General features: G+C 35.9%; 1 protein-coding gene across 1 annotated transcript in view; it reads right to left on the bottom strand.

The window, feature by feature from the left end:
* LOC126841155 (uncharacterized) overlaps positions 1-20,900 on the bottom strand; it is a 51,122-nt gene that overhangs the window by 22,882 nt on the left and 7,340 nt on the right. Inside the window, 2 exon segments of the mRNA XM_050577476.1 lie at positions 1,414-1,484; positions 16,433-16,644. Coding sequence (XP_050433433.1) covers positions 1,414-1,484; positions 16,433-16,589 — 228 coding nt within the window. The 5' untranslated portion in view covers positions 16,590-16,644.

Below are 20,900 nucleotides of genomic sequence, written 5' to 3'. Positions count from 1 at the left end.
AACGTCTAGCCCGTACAGTTATGAAATAGACTCCTCTCTGAGACCTTATGTGCAGGAATATTGAACGTTTGTAATTATTATGTCCCGAAGGTTCTATTAACACGTTCACGGTAAACATATGTGTATTATTCATGGACTTGAACCTGTGATTTCTTACACGGTGCGCCTTAGTAAATGCTAATTTTGATAGAATCCTTAAACGTTTTGAAAAAAATATCCAGGTAATGTTTTCTTGGACATCGTCGTTCATTGTTTGTTTTGGTCGGATTAGTTTTTGTTGTTGTTCACAAATATTGAACAATAATAAGTGTTATTAACACATTCTGTTGTACTTTAACCGTATGTTTTTCGATACTATCGTTTCCCGCTCTTATAAACCTGGATATTTTCGTTAAATTGATAAAATGTTCCATTTTTTTTTTTTTCAACCAAAAATATATTTTTATTTGAAACCTGGTTGTCTTTTGTGAGCTATAGGCGTCTAGGCGATTTATCACAAACAAGTGGCGTCGAGTTTCCGGCTCAGACCTTACGACCTTCGAGCAAAATATTGTAACCAATTATTCCTTAAACGGCCAACGGGTACAGCTATCGTTTGAGTGCCTGCCTACGCACAAACAACGGTCAGAATAATTATTAATCAAGCCTTATACGTGGCGGCGGTATGACGTGAGCTTTCTACCCCGGAAAACGCGGCGCCTGATGACAATGCCGAATGATTTTTCGTTTAATTCCGATACGATCGATCCATCAAAGAGGTTCGGCCGGGTCAGGCCTTTTGTCCACAAACATTGTCGTCGCTTTCTCCGTGTGTCTGTAGTATGGCAAATCGGACTTACGTAAACGCTCCCAATTAATTAATTACCGTCGCTGCGTGGACGCTCGAGTAGCACAGCCGAGCGACAGTTATATTCAAACTTAAACTACTTACCGAGGGTGCATACTCGAGGAATTTATTTCTGGTACACATTACCTACCCAAGTCCTGACCTGTCGACGAGGGACGAACAGTGTGTGTGTAAGGAGATCTAGTCGTGCGTGTCGCTTCCCTAAAAGATAATTCGCACAAAAACCACAACGGTCATGTCATAATAATACACTAACTGTCGCGTTTGGGAACCGCAGCATCTGATGTTAATATTACCTCATAGGTGGTAGTAGGTACTTAAAAAAATATATTATTCGTGTGTAAACGGCCGTCACGGATTTTCGCTCACACGCTCTGCCGTCGATTGTGGACCACGACCGTGTGTGCAATGTGCATAATGACATAATGGTATTCGTATAGGTCTCGACTATGGCTAGGTCGTGATCTCTAGATTAATTGTATTACTTTACACGGTGTGTACACCTTTTATGTTATTTCATGTGTATAATGAAAAAAAAAAAAAAAATATTCGTCTATAGCACTCACCCGGTGTGGATAGGCCAGATGCCACGTGACGTTGAACGACGAACCGGCCATCAACGAAGTCTTGATGGTACCTGCAAAAGGCAAAGGAGAACAATTGTTAGCGAAAAAGATAAATCATCAAAATTAGTTGTTTAGTATATGATTATAATGAAGTGTTGTACAGTTAAACAAGATCAGATGAGACGATTGTAAACGAATAGTTATATCTTAGTTGAGTTATAAATAAGAAGAGCCACACAGCCACATTGCGTTCCGGGATATTGGAAAAAGTTCAAGTGCTATTTTGAAAATACCGTTTTCCTATAATAATTTACCGCCAAAAACTCGCACGCTGTGTATTGTACTGTCGTGGCAAATCACATCAAGGATATGCTTTCACATTATTCATCATGCGCCAAACGTGGAATTGGAGTACAAAATTGGCGCTGACACGTCTCCGATGATCGTTATCCGGTAGTCATATGTAAAATATCCGGTTGGATTCTCGCTATTTGGGTCGTTAAAACATCAAGGTTGAATGTCATCCGTCCTTTCCGTGGTTTGAATGACAATGTACGACATTGTTTGAGATTTCGAAAGTTTAAAGTGCAGCAATAGGATGTGTAGGTACAACATATTTGGGCGTTTGTAATCGTTTACACGCCTAACCGTAGTGCTGCGGTCAGGGAACTTTATATTCTAATCGGGATTTCGGCCAAAGTCGGCCCCGAAAACAACACGAACGAGTGTGCTAAAAAGACATAACATACTGCCACCTTAGCTATATATATATATATATATTATATTCGCCACACGTCGGATTGAGGAATGCCGCTGTCGTTTTTTTTTATAGGTCGTCGCGTGCCCGACCGTCTATAAATTAGTGTAATCATATATTATTATTATTATTACTGTTGTGTTAATTTTTTTTTTTTTTTTGTACGCTAAATGTACGACTAGATAATAGTAATACAACGGCGGACGGCCCTCTTACCACACACGGCACACTCAAAGTTAAAACATTAGCGCCGACCTTTTATTCCGGTCGCCCACCAAAACGTGCGATCGTTTAAGTCACCGCCGGTCTATTGTATGTGCGTGCGCTTGCAGTGAATTTTCAAAACAAAGTATTATCTAAAGAAATGTCAAGTGAATAGTGTCAATCTTTTAGGGTACGGTTGCGCAACAGTCGCCGCCGTGCCTTAGTCCATATTATTTTATATTATGCGATATCAGGTGGGTTGTATAACACAATAATATGGTACAATGATAATCTTACAAAAAATCGGTATTGTTTTAGACCCGGCGCGGTTTTTATTTCACACCAAACCTATATGTTTGTAACGTACATGTTTATGGCGTTTCGACAATATCAGAGCTGTGGACCGATCGAAAACTGACAACCGAGAAAGCAGCATAACGCTGCACAAAATCGCAACACTATCACTGACAGAGTCAACTTTTCCTCCGAACAGGTTATTACAATATAGTTTTATATGCCTGGCGGGTAAAACAGTATAGTCTTTGGTCGTTTTACAGGTCCATCCACATTTACACTGACTACCTTGCGTTATAAGCATGCAAATTAAAAACAAATAAAACTATCAATAACAAGCCAGTGATACTAAGCCTGGGGGAAAAAACGTCTATCATATTGAAATATATTTAAAAAAAAACAATATGATGACATCCACTAGCATGTGAGCACGTTACATTTCTGAATTTTTAAACCGCAAACTTAAAACAAAAATAAATCTAGACTTTGGACAAAACGACGAAGAAATATTTGTTTTGGAAAAAAGTTTATTTTAAAAGTTTCAATAGTTGCAACTATGATCCGCAGAATCGATTTATGGTCATGTTAACTGGAATGCATATAGATATTTGTAGATATTCTATAATTTAGGCATTTTAGAAATTGATCAAGACTTGTACAGAACACACTACTCAAACTACACGTTGCCTTTCATAATACATAGTCATTTTATTATATTGTATATTACCGATCGGAGTTTAAGCAATGTGCGTACGACTGATGACATAGTGAAAAGTTAAATAATCACCAACACTTTCCCTACGGTAGTCATTTTCGTTAATTACTATGACCGAGCGTGTAGCTGTAAAAATATATACAAACTGAATTTAACAACGCACTAGTATCGAGAAGGTGGAATGGTGTGTAAATCAAAAGGACACTGTTGGTTCGTAGAGAATTTTACAAGAGAACAATGTAAAAATTGTACAAAACAGTACAGGTTATAAATATATGAGGTACGTTCGATGACAAATAATAATAAAATATTACAAACTCGTTTTTTTTAAAGGAAATAAACTGTCAAATTGACAGCTTTTTGACTGTCATAGCTTCATTAATGCAATGAGGTTGTTTGCACATATTTAAAAAGTACATCTCTTTATGCATTCCACGTAGCAAGTTTAAGCCAAGAGGCGTCTGGAGGATGAAATACATCTTCGCGGTCACGTCTACGAAATCGCCAGAGTTATAATAAAATAAATACATCAATTTTATGGGTCATACAATCCACATAATAATATAGTTCATACGTGCATAGTGTTCAATGCAGTTTTTCTGTTCTACAACTGGTGTAGGTTACACTTACACGACAAAGTTTTACAGCTACCACCGGTTTTGCCGCATTACACATATTATATATATATATATATTTTATAATTTATAACAATATATGTACTCGTAACGTCCGGTTAAAGCACTAGGTAAATACTCATTTACACACACACACATATTATATGGATCGGATTTCTAGACCGTCGTCGCTGTTACACAACATTATAATATTATTATTTATAACGCACATCTGTATATTATAATATATTGCAACCGTCAACAGATCTGTGGAAAATCTTGCTATTCACGTGGGCATCGTTATCTTTTCAAGGTCTGAGGATGGAAGAGGCGTTTTAGGTGCAATATAGGCCGGTCGGATTCTAAACGACTACGGCCGCCGGAGATGGAAATTTTATTACCACACCGTCGCCGACAGACAATAGGCCGATGAATCTTCATTTCACCAAGAACAGACGGACGGTGGTGTCGGTAACGCCGGTTGCGTTTTAGCTTTTTTAGTATTTACAATGTGATTTTATTTATTTTTGAACCTATTATCCTTCGTGCAGCTGCTTTATAGATCAGAAACCGATCAGATCCGAAAATGAGATTTTAATTGTTTTATACCGTTTATTTTTCTAATTCAAAAACATTTTAAATCTAATTTTTCCTAAAATTAGACGTTACTCATGATTGCTTACCGAAGATAGTTAGGTATTAGTAAAGTATGTGAAACTGACAATTGTCTTAGCTTGACTCCTCGCTTTACATTTTCTTTGATTATAATATCGATTTTAACTTTTTATTTTAAACTGTTACATTAACATTAAGAAACAATAATAATTAACAAATTTTAATAGGTACCAGTCAACTTTTAGAAAATTACTTGTCCACAGGCCACGACCACTAATTTCATTATTATGAAATGATTATTAATAGACCTTATTATTATTTTTATGGTTATTGTATGAATCATGGAAATACCTAAAACTCGGTTAATTTCCTAATGAGAAATCGTCGGCCAAATGTGTATTTTTTAACTTTAGAGTCAATAAGGAGTAGGGAAATCTCCCCCATCGCCTATCCCCTGAAAACCCCACCGATAATAATTTATTACAATATTGAGAAAATGTCTGGTTTTTTTTTTTCGACCATTTCATCGTCAAGTAATTCGACAGCTGACATATTATTATATCAGTGCGGCGCGCCAAAAAAATCCATTATTGCACAAGACAAGACCATAAGTTTACTACTTCTACACAATCATCGTCTATTGTGCGGTTCGCGTGGTAAATAATAATTATTATTACTGTTGGGCATACAGATAGGTACGCGGTTACCTCTACCTGTAATACAAATCTAGTAGGTATTAATATGACAAAAGGTAAATCAATTTGAACGTGATACCGCGTTTTCTTAGACTCACACTACTCAGAGTGTACATAATAATAAAACTGTTATTATTATCAATACACATCAGCGATATAACCTAAACGAACAGTATGATATAGTAATACTGTTTTCATTAACCGACATTTCACTTCAATATACAATGATATTAATATATAGCTATTTTCCAGTTGGCATTGTAACCATTTCGATTTTAATACTCTCAAGTTCCCAACTATTATACAGAATACACTCAAACCGTCCGTTATACAATATATATATATATATATATATATATATATGTTTCCGATTCGAATCTCAAAACCAATACAATTTAAAAAATATCAGCCCTTTGCGGATATTACATCCTATTATCGTTATACATCCCGTGTTAAGTACCTGTGTACTTGTAATTCATTACAACATACGATTTTAAAGCCTATACCGAGGACAGTAAACACATGGTAACGAATTCAGCGAAAGCAGACGGTCCGTCTTTCGTTTGAATGATTTAGCAAGCATAAGTGTGCATAACATAAATATTATTGGTAAAATCTTTATAATATTTATCCAAGGTCTAACCGATTGTATTGGGCTACGACACGAGTATCTAAGTACTAAATCAATGCGGCAACTTTCTATTCATATACATAAATAAATATGGTATTATAAAAAATGTATTTCTCGAATAATCGAGGCTACGAATTTGCATATTAAGCATTCGATTTTATTTTCTATTTCCCTATTCGGTTTATACATTTTTTTATTATACTCAAACACACCGTCCAGATTATTGATAATTCGATTATATATTAACTCAATATTATATAATTAATTTAATATTTATAGTTAGATTATTATTTATACATACTATTAAATAATTTAATATTAATAAGCGGTACCGAGCTTAAGCATATATAATATTTGTCTGCTCGAATAAATAATACACACTCGAAACTATACATTTTTCTACGATTGTTTTTGTTTTTTTGGTGATTATTATAGAAAAAAAAATGCATAAAATCAACTTCAATAACGCCGGAATTTTAATTTTTTACTTGACCGTCACGAATCGCGTTCTTTGAATTGGCCCTGGGTTTCGTTAGGACGCGGAAGAACGAGCACTGCTCTTGTTATTATCGCATTATCCAAATGTAATGCAAACGTATAACCTTAAGTTTTTTTTAAAGGTGTTCATTGTTTTTCGACCATTAACACTGCAATACTATCAATGACCATTTGGTTTGTTCCTCATAACGATAAAACGTACAATATACCATAATATATTTCCGACTATAAAAATCTTAGCCATAAAGATATTAAATAAATACAGGACTTTAACTCGGATAAAAAATCGCCAATGACACTCGAGTCCTTTATTATTTCATCACTGGACTAAATTGTTCATAACCACTGGTTAAAATATCTTCTTAGGATTCAAGTTGAATAGGTACACAGTATATACAACGTTATGATGGTATTCAGCTAAACTTACGGTGAGCTAAGCCAATGTTTTTATTGACTCTAGACGTTTAAAACAATACAAATGTATACCTCGGGTCTAAAAGAGACAATCTCAACGTTTGACAAATGAGCTTTAAAGTTTTTTTCCCCATAACAACGTGTATGTTATTTCACAAAACTTTCTCTTGCAGCAACTCAAAATTAATAACAATATAATGTTCACGTTATTGGTCGCGTTAACGCTGTGTAAATCATTATTGTAATTTTCAAGGAAAACGCCAGTTTAAACACGGATGATAATTAAGAAAAATGCGGTTTTCCCGTCGGGAGACTTGAACGCACGTCGAGTGTTAAAGTCTTATGATATAAGAAATATTTTTTTTTTTTTTTTTTAAAGATGCGTCTATGCTCTTCAAACATCACATACCGTCTCCCGTGGTCTGCTGCTCGTCTCGTTGTCTTGGGCTATTCTCGAGAAACACATACTATATGTACACACGGTCGGCGACTTTCACCGTCAGACCAATTTAATCTATAACGCCACTTTCTTTAGACGTTGCGCCGCGCGGTGGTCGTCTGCTCGGCAGGAGAGGAGTTTGTGCACAGTAGTAAGGCGGGGGAGCTTTTTTTTTTTATCATTCCTCGTTTATAAGTCATGACGACGTCGAACACAATACACGATAATAACCGCATAACAACAACAACAGTAATAATAATGTATAACGACTCAAACAAACAATGCGACCGGCGTTTACAAATTTTTCCCATTGTGCCGACCTACCCATCTGCTTTTCGTAGGCAAACTATTTCCTATTATTATTAAAACGCGTATCTATAATTTATGTATCCCCCATACACGGTACAGATTGCGAAAACTCATCATGTGTGTGTGTGTTTAAATGTGGACATAAGAGTGAGAGACAGAGAGAGAGAAAACCCATCGCTTAAGCCCCACGTGCCGGCGTGGTCACGAGCGCTTGTCGTCGTGGGAATCTTCTCGCCGGCAGCCGTGAAAGCGATTGGAACGCGACCATTAGTAGGTATTATTATTATTACATTACTATTATTCAAATTCGAAATCCATCGTTGGCGTGGCCGGTCCAAAGCCCTTGAAACAACACTGCCCCGTGGCGCGAATACCACAGCACAAAATATATAATATACACGGTATATAACTAGCATGGGAGGTGCGAGCGACCACTTCCGACGCCCGAAGGATCCGACCGAAAGTCTTACAAAGATATTTTACACATGCCATCGTCGTTAACGAGCCTTTCGAGGGGAGGTGTGCCGCGGCGTGGAACTCCCTCCGAGTACATATTAACAATTATGCCGACACACGTGAAATCGAAAATGCTTCTCACTTTCTCGATTTCGCGTTAAGTACTCCTCCTACTCCTATACTCGAATCCCTGGAAATTCCTGCAACAGGTTCTCTTATTTATACACAAGTCTGATTCGATTGGCCGACACACTATCAGCTCATCTCTGGCTCTCCAATTTTCAAACCTTTAGTACACAACGATGAGTTTCTGTTTTTTTTTTTTTTTTTTACTTGCCTAAACCAGTGGTGTGCACGTTCGCTTTCTCAAATAAATTTAGCTTTTTCCGTTCTAATTAATATGATTATGCCACGTATACAGTATATTATACTTTATAGTAACAAAAGTCTCTGAGAAAAATCACTAACAAAACTTGTATCAGTAACATGTATTAAGCAATCCAAAACTCGTTCTTGTTTTAAGCAGACAACAACGGTCAGCCTACGCTAATAGTAAAATAAAATCAAACCTATCCCAAACTAAACACTTAACCAGACTTGGATTTCCATTAAAAAAAAACGCCTAGGAGCGAGACTCCAGTGAATTTATTAATGTCTAATCATTTTCTAACGCTAAACGTTATAAGCGCAAAGCCTACAAACGCATTTAGTCGTTCTTTATTAGTCCGCCTACTCTGTCAATTATTATTGTAATAGATTAACTTTGTATTCTGTTTAAGTGGCGAGTTTAGGAATGCTATGCTAACGTGCAAGTCAAACGAATAATAAGTAGGAATGACAAGGTGAACACGCACAATTAATGAAGAACTCTGAGTGCAGTACCATACATAATGTGGACTGAACAACAACCAGTCGGGCTTTTGAATAATAATCGAACCTAATTACGACTTGTGACAAACGATATTTGTACGGATCGTTTGCGCAGGGCTATCCCGTCAAACAATTTCTCCAGCACAGCTCGGCCGTTCCATACTTGTACCTATTCGGTAAACGAGAAAGTATAACCGAAGCGGTGTGATGGAACCACAGTTGAACACACAATTAGTATGATAAATGGGGAATGCGGGCACGTGTACACACACACACATCTTAATCCAGAAAATATCTCAACAAGAGGGATAAACCGGGCGTTTTGAATTATTATTATTATTATCTGTACAACAGCTATTTGTCGCATAACGATATCGGTTACACAGTCGGTAACACGATATACCGGTGCGGTGGTTAGGTTTAAACGGTCGTCGGTCGGGTTTCTCTCCTCGTATGGACTGTTGACTCCTGTGCCGCAGAAACGAAAGCGGACGTTTATAATTATGTTATTGAAACGCTGCCCGAACGCTTATTAAATCGTCCGCTGCGTTTGCGGGCAACAAATTAAATTAGGTAGGTATCATAGTAATAACAATGGTATTGCATATTGGCGGTACACGTGACTGGTCCGCCGTAATTAGGTGGCGGAGATCGGTTTGGGTCGTTAAAACCGAAATCGTCTTAAATCATTGCACAAACCACAGCCATACCGTTTATGACCCGCGACAGGTGACCAGGTGCGTTAGCTGGTAAAAGTTTTCAGAGGACAATTATTGCAGAGGATTCCACAGCGTGCGACATCACGTCATAAGAGTATAAATTACTTCCCCTTCGAGGATAGTGTTATGAATATGTGTTCAATTATAGACTGGAAGGCACGGAGGTCACTCATCCGGGCATAAACAATTACGGTCCAAGTATATATAGCCTGTGCACCGGTAATGGTTGACCGTGTCAATTTGTCAATCATTTCTGATTGCACCACACCGTGCCAATTATTATCTTACATTGATGAAATCCAGCCTCTGTCTGTCTGTTCGCATCTTAACACATTTTTGCTCCTTGTCGCCAAAACCATTTACATCAATTGGCTTTTACTAAGGACTTAAAGGGCTTACGCGTAGTCTTGAAAATCAGACTGCAAGTAGAAATTACACGCTCTGTATATATTGTTTTCACATAGCTTATTATGATTCTAGGCTAACGGTTGTTGCTATTTGTTTAATTTTCTTGTAAGCTGTTGTTTCCGTAAAAGGTATTAAAAAAAGATTTATTTCAAACTGGGAATTTGCTCTAAATTATACGGTAGTAGCTAAGGACTTAACCGAAATGACCGGTGGTCCGCGAAACTATATGATATACCATCGCAGTGTATAATATCATTACCATCCATTAATCCAGCCACAGTAAACCAGGTAGTTGAAAAAATACAAATATATATAATTAAGGGGAAAAAACGCAAAACCACAAGTGCCCGTCAAGTAGTTTGATATGTAGTAAGTACATAAAATATAATATATGTGCACTTGACGTTTCGGTCGGTAATCTTACAACGGTGCAAGAGGAGTAGTAGTAGTAGTAGTAGTAGTAGTAGTATACAGACCCAAAACGATTATAAACTTTCACATTTACTAGGCATTGCATATTTATGGCGCTCACGGTGAATCACAATTAGAAATAAAAAGAATTTTAAAAAAGAGGTGCGACCCGTAGTAAAACTCAAACGTGCAATATGGTTAGGTATTTGGAACACATGTTGTTATTGTTAATAATAAGATATAATATATTTTACATATATTTATCGACACGTTTAGTACACACGGGACGTATGGTGGAATGCAAACGATACCGGATTCACCAACAGCAAGGTCGAAGAGGCATATAATATTTCAGGCTTCCATTTACAAAACCAGCTAAAAAACTGTATTGCTGTGTGTAAAAATATTCAACATCAAACTGTCCCATAACTGATAGGTATGAATTGTGTGTTGGAAAAATTGCGATTGGCTTCAAAATCACAATTATAATTATGATAAAAGTGTGTTTGAAGACCACCTATATTATGTAAATTTCACACCAACTAAACAGCTAGAAAACAAAACCGCAGCTATAACATAATCTCAATAATGAAAAACTAAAATTGTTTAAAATGTGAAAAATTGTTTACAGCCGATTTTGAAAATGGACGCCTCCGTTAATTGAAAAAAACCTATCACAACACCGAAGCTATATTGTGTACCTACTTTAGCTAACGGTACTGAAAATAAACGTTCCCACGTTATTGTCTTTTGAATTTTCTAATAGACGATCCTCCGACGCTTCTTCCGTCTCGTTTAAACGCTAGGTATCTTCACTCGAATGTAAAAAGTGCATTATATATTTTGTTCCGTCGACACAAACGGTCGGACGATTATAATATTATATTATTATTATTTCTACTTGACGACCACCGTTCGGGATGCAACCCAAGACAATGTTAAGATGACGGCGTACCTTTCGCTGCTCACGATCGAACGCTTATGGGAAAACTCTCTCGGGCGCAGATTCTGTGGTTTTTGCACTTGGGCTTCTCCGTCGGGTCATCGACGTTGCACACGCAACAAACGGGCATAACAATAACACTACCAGCAAACCATCGCGGAATGATAAAATAATACTACAGTAATTACTGTGTATGTATATTTCGTATAATTAACAAACACAGAGAGAATAAGAAGAACGAGTAAGAATGATAAAACTATTTTTTTTCTACATATAAGTATATTTTTATCTCCTATGAGGAGGTATTGTTCCTACACAACGCGATGACTTCTTTAAAAGTAGTAGAGTGAAACAGCTTTTATTAAATTTTTATTTCAATTCAAAGTGAGCTGCCCGCCACGCGGGTTGCCAAAAGACACAGCATACTGTATTCAATAAACAAATACGAGATGAGACAATTTTAATTTTACAATACAAATCAACACTATTAAATTTACAGTACGAGTAAATAACAAATTCAATAAAATATTATTATTATTTATTTCGCTTCTTCGGGTGAAATTTCAGGCCTTAAGGTCTGAAACTTATAAGACTGAGGTTAGATCTACAGTTTGGCTGTAACGTATACAATTTCCTCAAAATGAGTAGTCAAACTTTTTTTTTTTTAAGGAAATACCAAAAATAATGTGAGAACAACACACTTGTTTTGTATGAAATTCCCCGGTTGCTATGTGTGTGAATGAATGTTAGCAGAAAAAAATAATTTCAATATATTATTATTATCGATTCACCCATTGGTAACAATGGCAACTAACCCAACCTAACCTAACAGAAAATGAAGTGCCATACAGTTTTAAATACATAGTCACCTAGCAAGTTGACCTAGTAATGAAAAAACAATTTCAAAAAAAATTGTTTCTAGTAAATAGGGGGTTAAAAAAAAAACTAGTAGAATAATCAGGTCATGAAAAAAAAATTCTGTATTGATGGTGATGGCAGATGAGGGTTTGAAAAATAGATGAAGGGCTAAATTTAAAAAAAGTACTTTTTTGGATTTTTACTACTATTATACACATATAGTACGTGTATGTATTGTATTTTATATTATGTTTTCAAAATTTTAATTTTATTCTTCTAGTTTTTACGTACATTCAAAATCTGCACATTTTTTAAAAGTTTTTAAGTATTTTTTAATGTTTTTTCAGCATTATTCAAGCATGTTTTTATAAGATTAAAAAAAAGGGACTGTCCTGGATTCCTGGATTTCCCCGCACCCTTCAGTTATTTCTGTTTGTACAAAGTAGAAAACGTATACTTTGGGTTCGTATTATGATCTAAACGTATGTACACACACTAGTATGACACCACGAACTGATGGCCCCTCCCAACGAGGTAAACGCATGCCTACTTTCGATTTCGTACGATTTTTCGCATTCTTTCGTTCAAGGTTGTTTTCGTTTGAAATAAAAAATAATCTTATGGCAAACGGCCAGAGATCGGATTGTCGGCAAATTACTACAATTATTTTTCTTTTCAGCTAGAAAGTTTCAGACAAAATCCTTTTTTTTTTTTTTGTATTTTAATGACCAAAAATTATCACAATATATATATTCGAATAAAAATGTTATTTTTAAAGGATACCAGTAAGGGGTGAAAAGCACAATGATTCAATGTTACAAATATCGACAACTGGATAACCGGTTTTGGATAAGTTCTTCTCGAGTTGTAGGTATTTAAGTGTAGAATAGGTTAAGTATGTAATGGGTGCGGGGTAGACTGTAATGTTATTTACAACCACTCGACCGCTCCTTGCTCGCCTAAACTTTAAATACCATAAACCAAAACTGATTATCGACCAGTCATTATTTTCATTACATCGTTCTGCTTTTAACAGGTAACTATAGTCATCGTTTGTCATTTGATAATATTACCCTTTAAAATGATTTTTTTCCCCCCAAGTATTAAATAACATGTTTTATCGTTAAATAATACAAAATTGTATATAGTCAATCGAGTATAGTTTTAACTACTTCACTGAACGACAAGATTTTGAATACATTGATACATTATACGTTGCTTTTTTTCGCTGAATCAAAATCTGACTCAGCATTTTTCTATTGAGTCCATTGTTATTTTTTAAATCGCCCAAGTTGTAAAAAAAAGTATTTTTTTTATAGTATTTGCAGTGTATTTTGTATGTTTCGAAATGTTTTTTCAAATATGATTTTTTATACTATTTTGTTTGCTGACTTCGGAATTGTTCTCTGAATTAATGTAGAATTAGTAGGATACATTTTTATTCAACGCAAAAGGAGAATTTGTTGATTTTTGTCAGTAGTTTACAACTTAGCGGGTGGCGGTTCGGAAAACTTTTGGCTACCCAAACCAGACAAGGAAGACGACAGGTCGAGTGGATCATAATTTCGGAGGCAATTCAAGACATGTATATTTTTTTAAAGATAAGTCCATTCGGGTACAACAAGCAAATGACCATAAAACATACATTAGAAAACATCTAATAACGTCGACACGTGTAGGTACAACTTAGACTTTCTACACTGGTAAAGCCGCTTTATAGTACTCGAGGTACGGCATAATATAACAATAAAAATATATATTACATTAATACCGTCTTTGGATGGCGCGGCGAGGCGCGTTTGATATGGGTACGTACAACAGCGATGTCTATTGTATGTTATTATTAATATGTTATGTAACCAACCACGCAGGCTAGTCCGTTTCCTACCGGTACTGGGAACGATGAAAATTCCTTATGGATCGTCCGTCGGTTCCCGGAGAAAAATAAAATAACACATTTTTTTATGAAACGACCCTGGATGTGTGTTCGTTCGTCACAAAAGAGGCAGGAGAAGTGGCCAGACGGGATTCCTGTATAGAGGCGACCGTCTCTGTCTACTCCAGTATTATTGTATACGTTTCTTCGGTGTACAAATTACAGGTATACAATGTACATATGTACATGTATAGCGTGTATTCCTCTTGTGGTGTGTGTGTGTGTGTGCATAGCTGGTATGTACGGATAGGTGTCGGAATATTATCATATATTTTTTTTTTCATCTACAGGTGGGCCACCACCGTTCGGGTGTAATCGACTAATGGCGTACATAATATTAGTGTTATTATACCATACACATTGTGCAACGACTGTAGTAGAAATTATTGTATATTTTTCGCTTATAATATTATATTTTGCCCTCCGTTGCAACACGAAATAATAATATTATTATTATTACTATTGTAATGTACCATTGCGGCGGTACGTATGCTCGATTAACATTATCATTCAAGTCTGGCGCAAGTGACCCTTTTTTTTTTTTTAACCTATCCGCGTTTGGAATCGTCGTAATCACTCGTTGGATAAATAAAAAAATACTGTTTTGTGTATTTTACAATAGTGGTACATTGATTGCTGCACCGTGTGGCCGTGTAGGAGTTTGCAATGCCCGTGCCTCCCCTTTTGACGTTTTCGTTATACAGACACAGCTTACACTGTATACCAACACACACCGTGGGCTAGTACACATTAACAATTATTATCATAACATCAGGTATGAAATTCAACTTGTTTAACGGCCAACAATAATATTATCAGGGCCTAGAGTTATATACTTTTGAAAAAACGTTACCTAGTTTAGAAAAAAATTACACCGTCTTGGATTTGCTATGATCATATTAGGTAACAACGCATTTCTATTCTAATTAGTTCAAATTAAACCTGCCCGGTTAATAATATTATCGATAACCTATAGTGGCTGTTGGAAATAACTGGAAATGTTAGACATGTGATGTGGTGTGAGGTAATAATAATAACGCTGTAAACTACCGTATTTCAAACAAGTGTATAATATGTTGACATTTTTACCAGTGATCTTTTTATACCTTTTAATTTAAAGTCGGTTGGATTTTATTGTACAGCTTTTGCATTTTATTTATACTGTATATAACTTTGAAGTACATTTGCTAATAGGAAATACACTAGTTAAGGTGTTACGATGATATTGTCGATGGCGATTGATAGTGCTGTAATTTAAGATAATACATTTCGTAGCTTGTTTAATAAATGTTTTTTTTTTTTTGTTTTCTTACGGTAAAATGTTAATAATTCTAAAATATTATGTACAAAAAAAAGCACATCACGAATAGAGGCACGTATTTCTGATATTAAAATGTACAATGAATAAATTATTATTAACCACCTGTACGCGCGTACGATATGTGAATTGATTAATCTAAATGTATTGTTATTATTATTATTTACTCCTATTATTTTGTTTTTTTTTTTTATATACACATACTATATTGTTATTACCATTATCGTTCAACGGCTCATAATATTTATTATGTTATTATTATGGTGGCGAGTCCAACGTCCTTGGATAGGCCTCTATCGATCGATTGCCCCCTCGGGATACCGAAAAAAAAAAAATAAAAAAACCTCATCTGCTTATGTCTATAGAATAGCCCTTTTGTGTGCATGCGGCTACAGAGTTATGAAACCAAATTAGTTGTTTTGCATCAGTGGGCCAACCGCGTCCGTTGTGCGTTGATGACTTTTCAACACAATAATAATATCACTCGCGAAGATATTAATATTTGATAAAAAAAAATACATACATACAAAAAAATTATATTAAACACAACGCACAATGGACGCGGGGCCCTTCATTGTTGTTGGACGTGTCGATTTGTGACGAATAAACGTGAGACGCACTCTGAATAGAATCGCATTAAAACACAACGGCGGCGATTGAACTTTGTCGATCAATTATTATTAATACAGCTGTTATTATTTGTCGCCGTATTATGTTATATCAATAAGATATTATTCAAAAAAAAAAAAAAACCGAAAACAGTCTGACATTATTATCGTATCGTACGTCGTATGAAAGGCGTTCGGTTTGTATGTTTTATTAATTAAAAATAAAAACGTGTGTGTGTGTGTGTATAGAGAATAGCTGTTATTTTCCACCTCCACAGTAGTGGTGGTGTTTGTATTTGTCTCTTACCTTTGGGCATGCCACAGGGGCCGGCGGTCCTGCCCGTATCCAGGAAGTCCAGGTCATAAGACCGAGCCGGAGGGAACGTCAGGGCTACGTGACTCGCGGTCCTGCACACCAAGCAGCCGACCACGGCCAACACGAGTGGCCATGCGAGTGAGTTCATGTCGAACTTTCTCTAGAGCACTTAGGCTATGCTCGAGTCCATTTCGTTGGACCACCTGAAAAAACAATAATAAAGAAATTCGTAAAAAAAAAATGTCATTTTACATAATACCACATGTATACAGACACTAGACATATCTTAGAATAATAGCGATTTTGTAGTTTTTTTTTTGTAATATATATATTTTCCATCAAGACTTAGTTGTAACAGTTAGTTATAGCTGTAATAGTCGGCAGTTGCAATGTAAATATAAAAAAAATAACATAATAACACAGTTTAAGCCAAAATCAAAGTAGTTTGAAAAGAATATTCGTTACCACTCAAGGACATTAAGAATGTATAAAATTCCTGTTGATAAGATCAAATAATCGGCGTTGGCCACTTTCTTTGGTCGCGAGTTAGTCGTTTGTACGTTTTTGAGTCAAAAGACTTGGGCACTATCATACATTAAATTTTAACCGTATAAGGTTTACTGGAATAAAACGGTGTGAATAATAATTATTCGAAATTGGCAATCAAAATTGTTTTTCTAATATCGCTGACACAAATAACAGTTAGCCAGCTGCAGTATTATTGCATTGAACACTTCATGTGTTTCATATAGGTAATAGGCATAGCGGCAAGCTTCGACGGTGTTGGGAGGTCGTTGGTCACAAACCAAATGTCATTATTGTACATCTCTATGTACGTGCCCTTGTAAGTAAATTACAGATTTATCGACGTTTATCCGCTGGAAAAACACTACACGATTCCAAAACAACGCATTAGGCCGGCCCGGTTTTCTACCAGCATCCTTAACACGACTATCCTTGGACATTGTCGCCTTGACTTTTACCAAAGAAAAGTATCCGTTTATCCGTTAAAGTAAATAGGCCGAGCTAATTAATTTTGTTGGACCGGCGTTTGTCCATGTTCGTCATGAGTAGAGAGCGGATTTTCAAGTTTTTTATATTATTTTATATTTATTGGCACTATACATCTCAACGGGGGGTAAAGAATGTGGACAATTCATCGATTACGGAATACTTAGAAAAAAAAATACAAACTTTGCATATTGAAGCATTTTTTTGTTGATCAGATAATATTTTGTCCGCATAAATGTGCGATTAAATATATATATTTTTTTTAATATTTACCAATTAATTTTAAGATATGCTGTTTTAAAAGTTACTCACCTATGAATTAATTACCAAAGAAATAGTGAGCAATAGTACTAATAATTAATTCTTTGATTTAATATTATGTTGACATTAGTTTGTTGAATATATTAAAAATGTTTCGGTATTTAACGAATATTTTTTTTTCAATAATACAATTAAACATTTTATTAGTAGAAGCTTTTATCAGCGCATATGAGCATCGGTACTTTGAACTTTTTAAAAACTAAAAATCCACTCTTTTCACTTTATCTCTCTCTTCACAAATTAGATTTACCGGAAAAGTCGGATAAGTCTTGGTTTTTAATTTTTGCCCGGAGCTACAGAGGTATTGTTATTTTTTTATAAATTAATTGAGAAAACACCGATTTCGCCTTGAGTATTTTTTTTTTTTTTTAAACAGCTGTGGGGTGATGTGATATTTTATAAGTACACACACACACACAGTATAGTACTGGTGGCACAGCAGTCGGACAAAACAACTAAATAATCGCCTTCTTTTCAATTCAAACGGCCACGTTCGATAATTGAATTAACTGAAACGAATCTGTCGTGACAACATAAACATTGACAAATCTCAATTGGCCGGTCGTGTAGTCGTGGTCGCACCACTACAATAATAATATGATCAAATTTTGTATATTATTATTATTCAACAGCGTTGGGCTGTTACGAAAATAGAATATGGACCGGATGTCGACGATTTTAAACATATTCAATTCGTTAAAAAAAAAAAAAAAGCCGGATGTCATAATAAAGTGACTTTAATCGAGATTTATTGAAAAAATTATGTCGCACGCACACTTTTGTACTGGTCGCCGTTTTCGATTTGTCCAGTAGATGTACTATATTTGATGACACAGCCGAGTACCCAAGTATCACAACCTAAGTAGTACTACTTTAATGATCAACGTCTAAAGTCAACCCAAATTTTTGATTGAAATGTCTGAATTTTATTCAAATAAACACACACACATTAAGGATAACAATAGATTTGTCTGATTAGATTAGGATAGGTTAGAAAACAGACAGTTAATTTGGCTCCTTATTACTCTTTTTATTTCTAATTAACAATGTTAACGAAAACGTAGAGCCCGTATGATTTAGTCGCCATCGAATCAATTGTCATTTATCGCACTACGATTGTGATTGTTGACCTTGCAGACATACTTGACGGTTTAAACCAATTGCTCAAGGTGCAATTTGGGACACTCGAGTAGTACTCTACGGGTTTACGGACAAACGAGTGATGTGTAGCTTCGATGACTCAGGAGGTTTGTATCTGTGGCCCACGATGACTTTTTACACGCACTGTGCCAGTTTGTTCGTTTATACATACAGTCCGTCAGAAATCGTACGCCGAAGATACTAGTACTGTCGCGTCGAGGCCTAACACAAGTCGTTTGCTCGGATTTCGAAAATCGGACATGTACATTGTTACCTATACACACCGTTGAATAAACTCCGACAAAGTCAAAGGGTTGACAACCTTGCGGCGGTATCGACGGCCGGACGTGCTCGCCCAAACATGTAATTAAAAGACACGCTCGGTGTTCTTCTTTTCATCTCCCAAGATTTTTCAGCGCCTGAGCACCGACGTTGTGTGTATAGACATGTGCGTTAATAACACCACGGTTTCGCCGGTGCGCGATTTCCAAAATCTCGATGTTAATCAGTTCGGCCATGTCATCACTCCACCGAACACGAACACACTACTATACTATTATTATTGTTTATTATGCGACCGCCCGTTTTGCATAACATTCGCGTTGTACAGCTGCTGTTCTACACACAGAGACCCGTATAGATCAAATCTGCACAAGCGTCTTTGTGGAAGATAGAAAACGAAATACCGAGTGAAAACGAAGACACTCCCATTCGCAAAACAAGTCTGACGGCAAAGCGTCTCCTGGAAACCGTCTGTCTTCGACGTCTAAATAATAAGTTTCTCTTACTGTTTAAAAAAAAAAGAAGTTCGAACAAATTAATATACCAATATCGTCGGAACAATTAAATTCCGGTTTTAGCGATGAACAACAGCAACGGAACCGACAGTCATGGTTTTTACAAATGGAATTGGAGTCCATTAACCGACCTATCTGCATTCCTTTAGAAATATCCAATTTTTTTTTGTAATTAAACTATTTTTTTTTTTGTCAAGATATAGCGTGTCAAAATTAAAAACCGTGGTATGATACTAGATATGTCATGGCCCAGATATATAGATATAGCTTCGAAGAGTGGAAACTTTTTTCCTAATTTTACTTCTCTAGGTGTGGTTTTAGGGCTTAATGTCTGAAAATTAGACTGGTGGTAGATCTAGAATGAGGCTATAACATAGCTCTCGTAACAGCTTTTTAAACCGAAAAAAAACGAGAGAAAATTACATTGACGCCGTATTAAAATGTCCAGGTTGCTATGTGTAAATGAATCAACAGTTGACAGGTATCTAAAAAATGATTACACTATATTGTTGCTATTGTCTATTGGTATCATAGGCGACTAACCTAACCCAAACCTAACACAACCTAACAAAAAATTAAGTGCAATACAATAATTTCAAGCACATTTTTCTTTTACAGTAGTTTTTATCTATATCCAATACTTATACAATCTAAAGATTTCAAATATTGAAAAATAGAGTTTCATTATTATAGACAGACAATCAACAATCGAAGCGTTTACTTGAAAGTGATTTCATCATTTTCAGTTATAATAACTCCTCGAGACCAGTGACAACGTTGTCCCGGCCACACTTTTTTTTGTTATTAATTATATTATATTATCGTTAGAGATGTTTTGCAAAAATATTCTGCCGGCCATAAGTCATAACGTGGCGTACACGGAAGACGGTCCTGCGACTTGAAATCATACTAGTTAAGAAGACCCGTCCGTTACATTAATTCGCCCCGAAGCTATAGCATAATATGTAGGTACCCATACTATAAGTGCTATGGCGTAACACCCGGGCCGCGGTGACCCAATCGTTGGATTAAATTATATTATGTTTAGATAAAACCGTACCTATATGTATATATTGTATATTGTATGCAGAATATAAAAAAAACCGACACACATAGTGTAGCCGTACCTACAGCCGCCAAGATTGACCGCGCCGAGTCTAGCCCATGGGCGTGTGATGGCAGCCAGATGA

Source organism: Adelges cooleyi, unplaced genomic scaffold (assembly GCF_023614345.1).
Source record: "Adelges cooleyi isolate 19-005CV unplaced genomic scaffold, UGA_ACOO_1.1 ACOO_flye_CR_arks_rails_tigmint_CR_PRNA_376, whole genome shotgun sequence".
Lineage (NCBI taxonomy): Eukaryota > Metazoa > Arthropoda > Insecta > Hemiptera > Adelgidae > Adelges > Adelges cooleyi.
The sequence above is the reverse complement of the archived record's forward strand: the minus strand, read 5'-3'. Positions and strand labels throughout refer to the sequence as shown.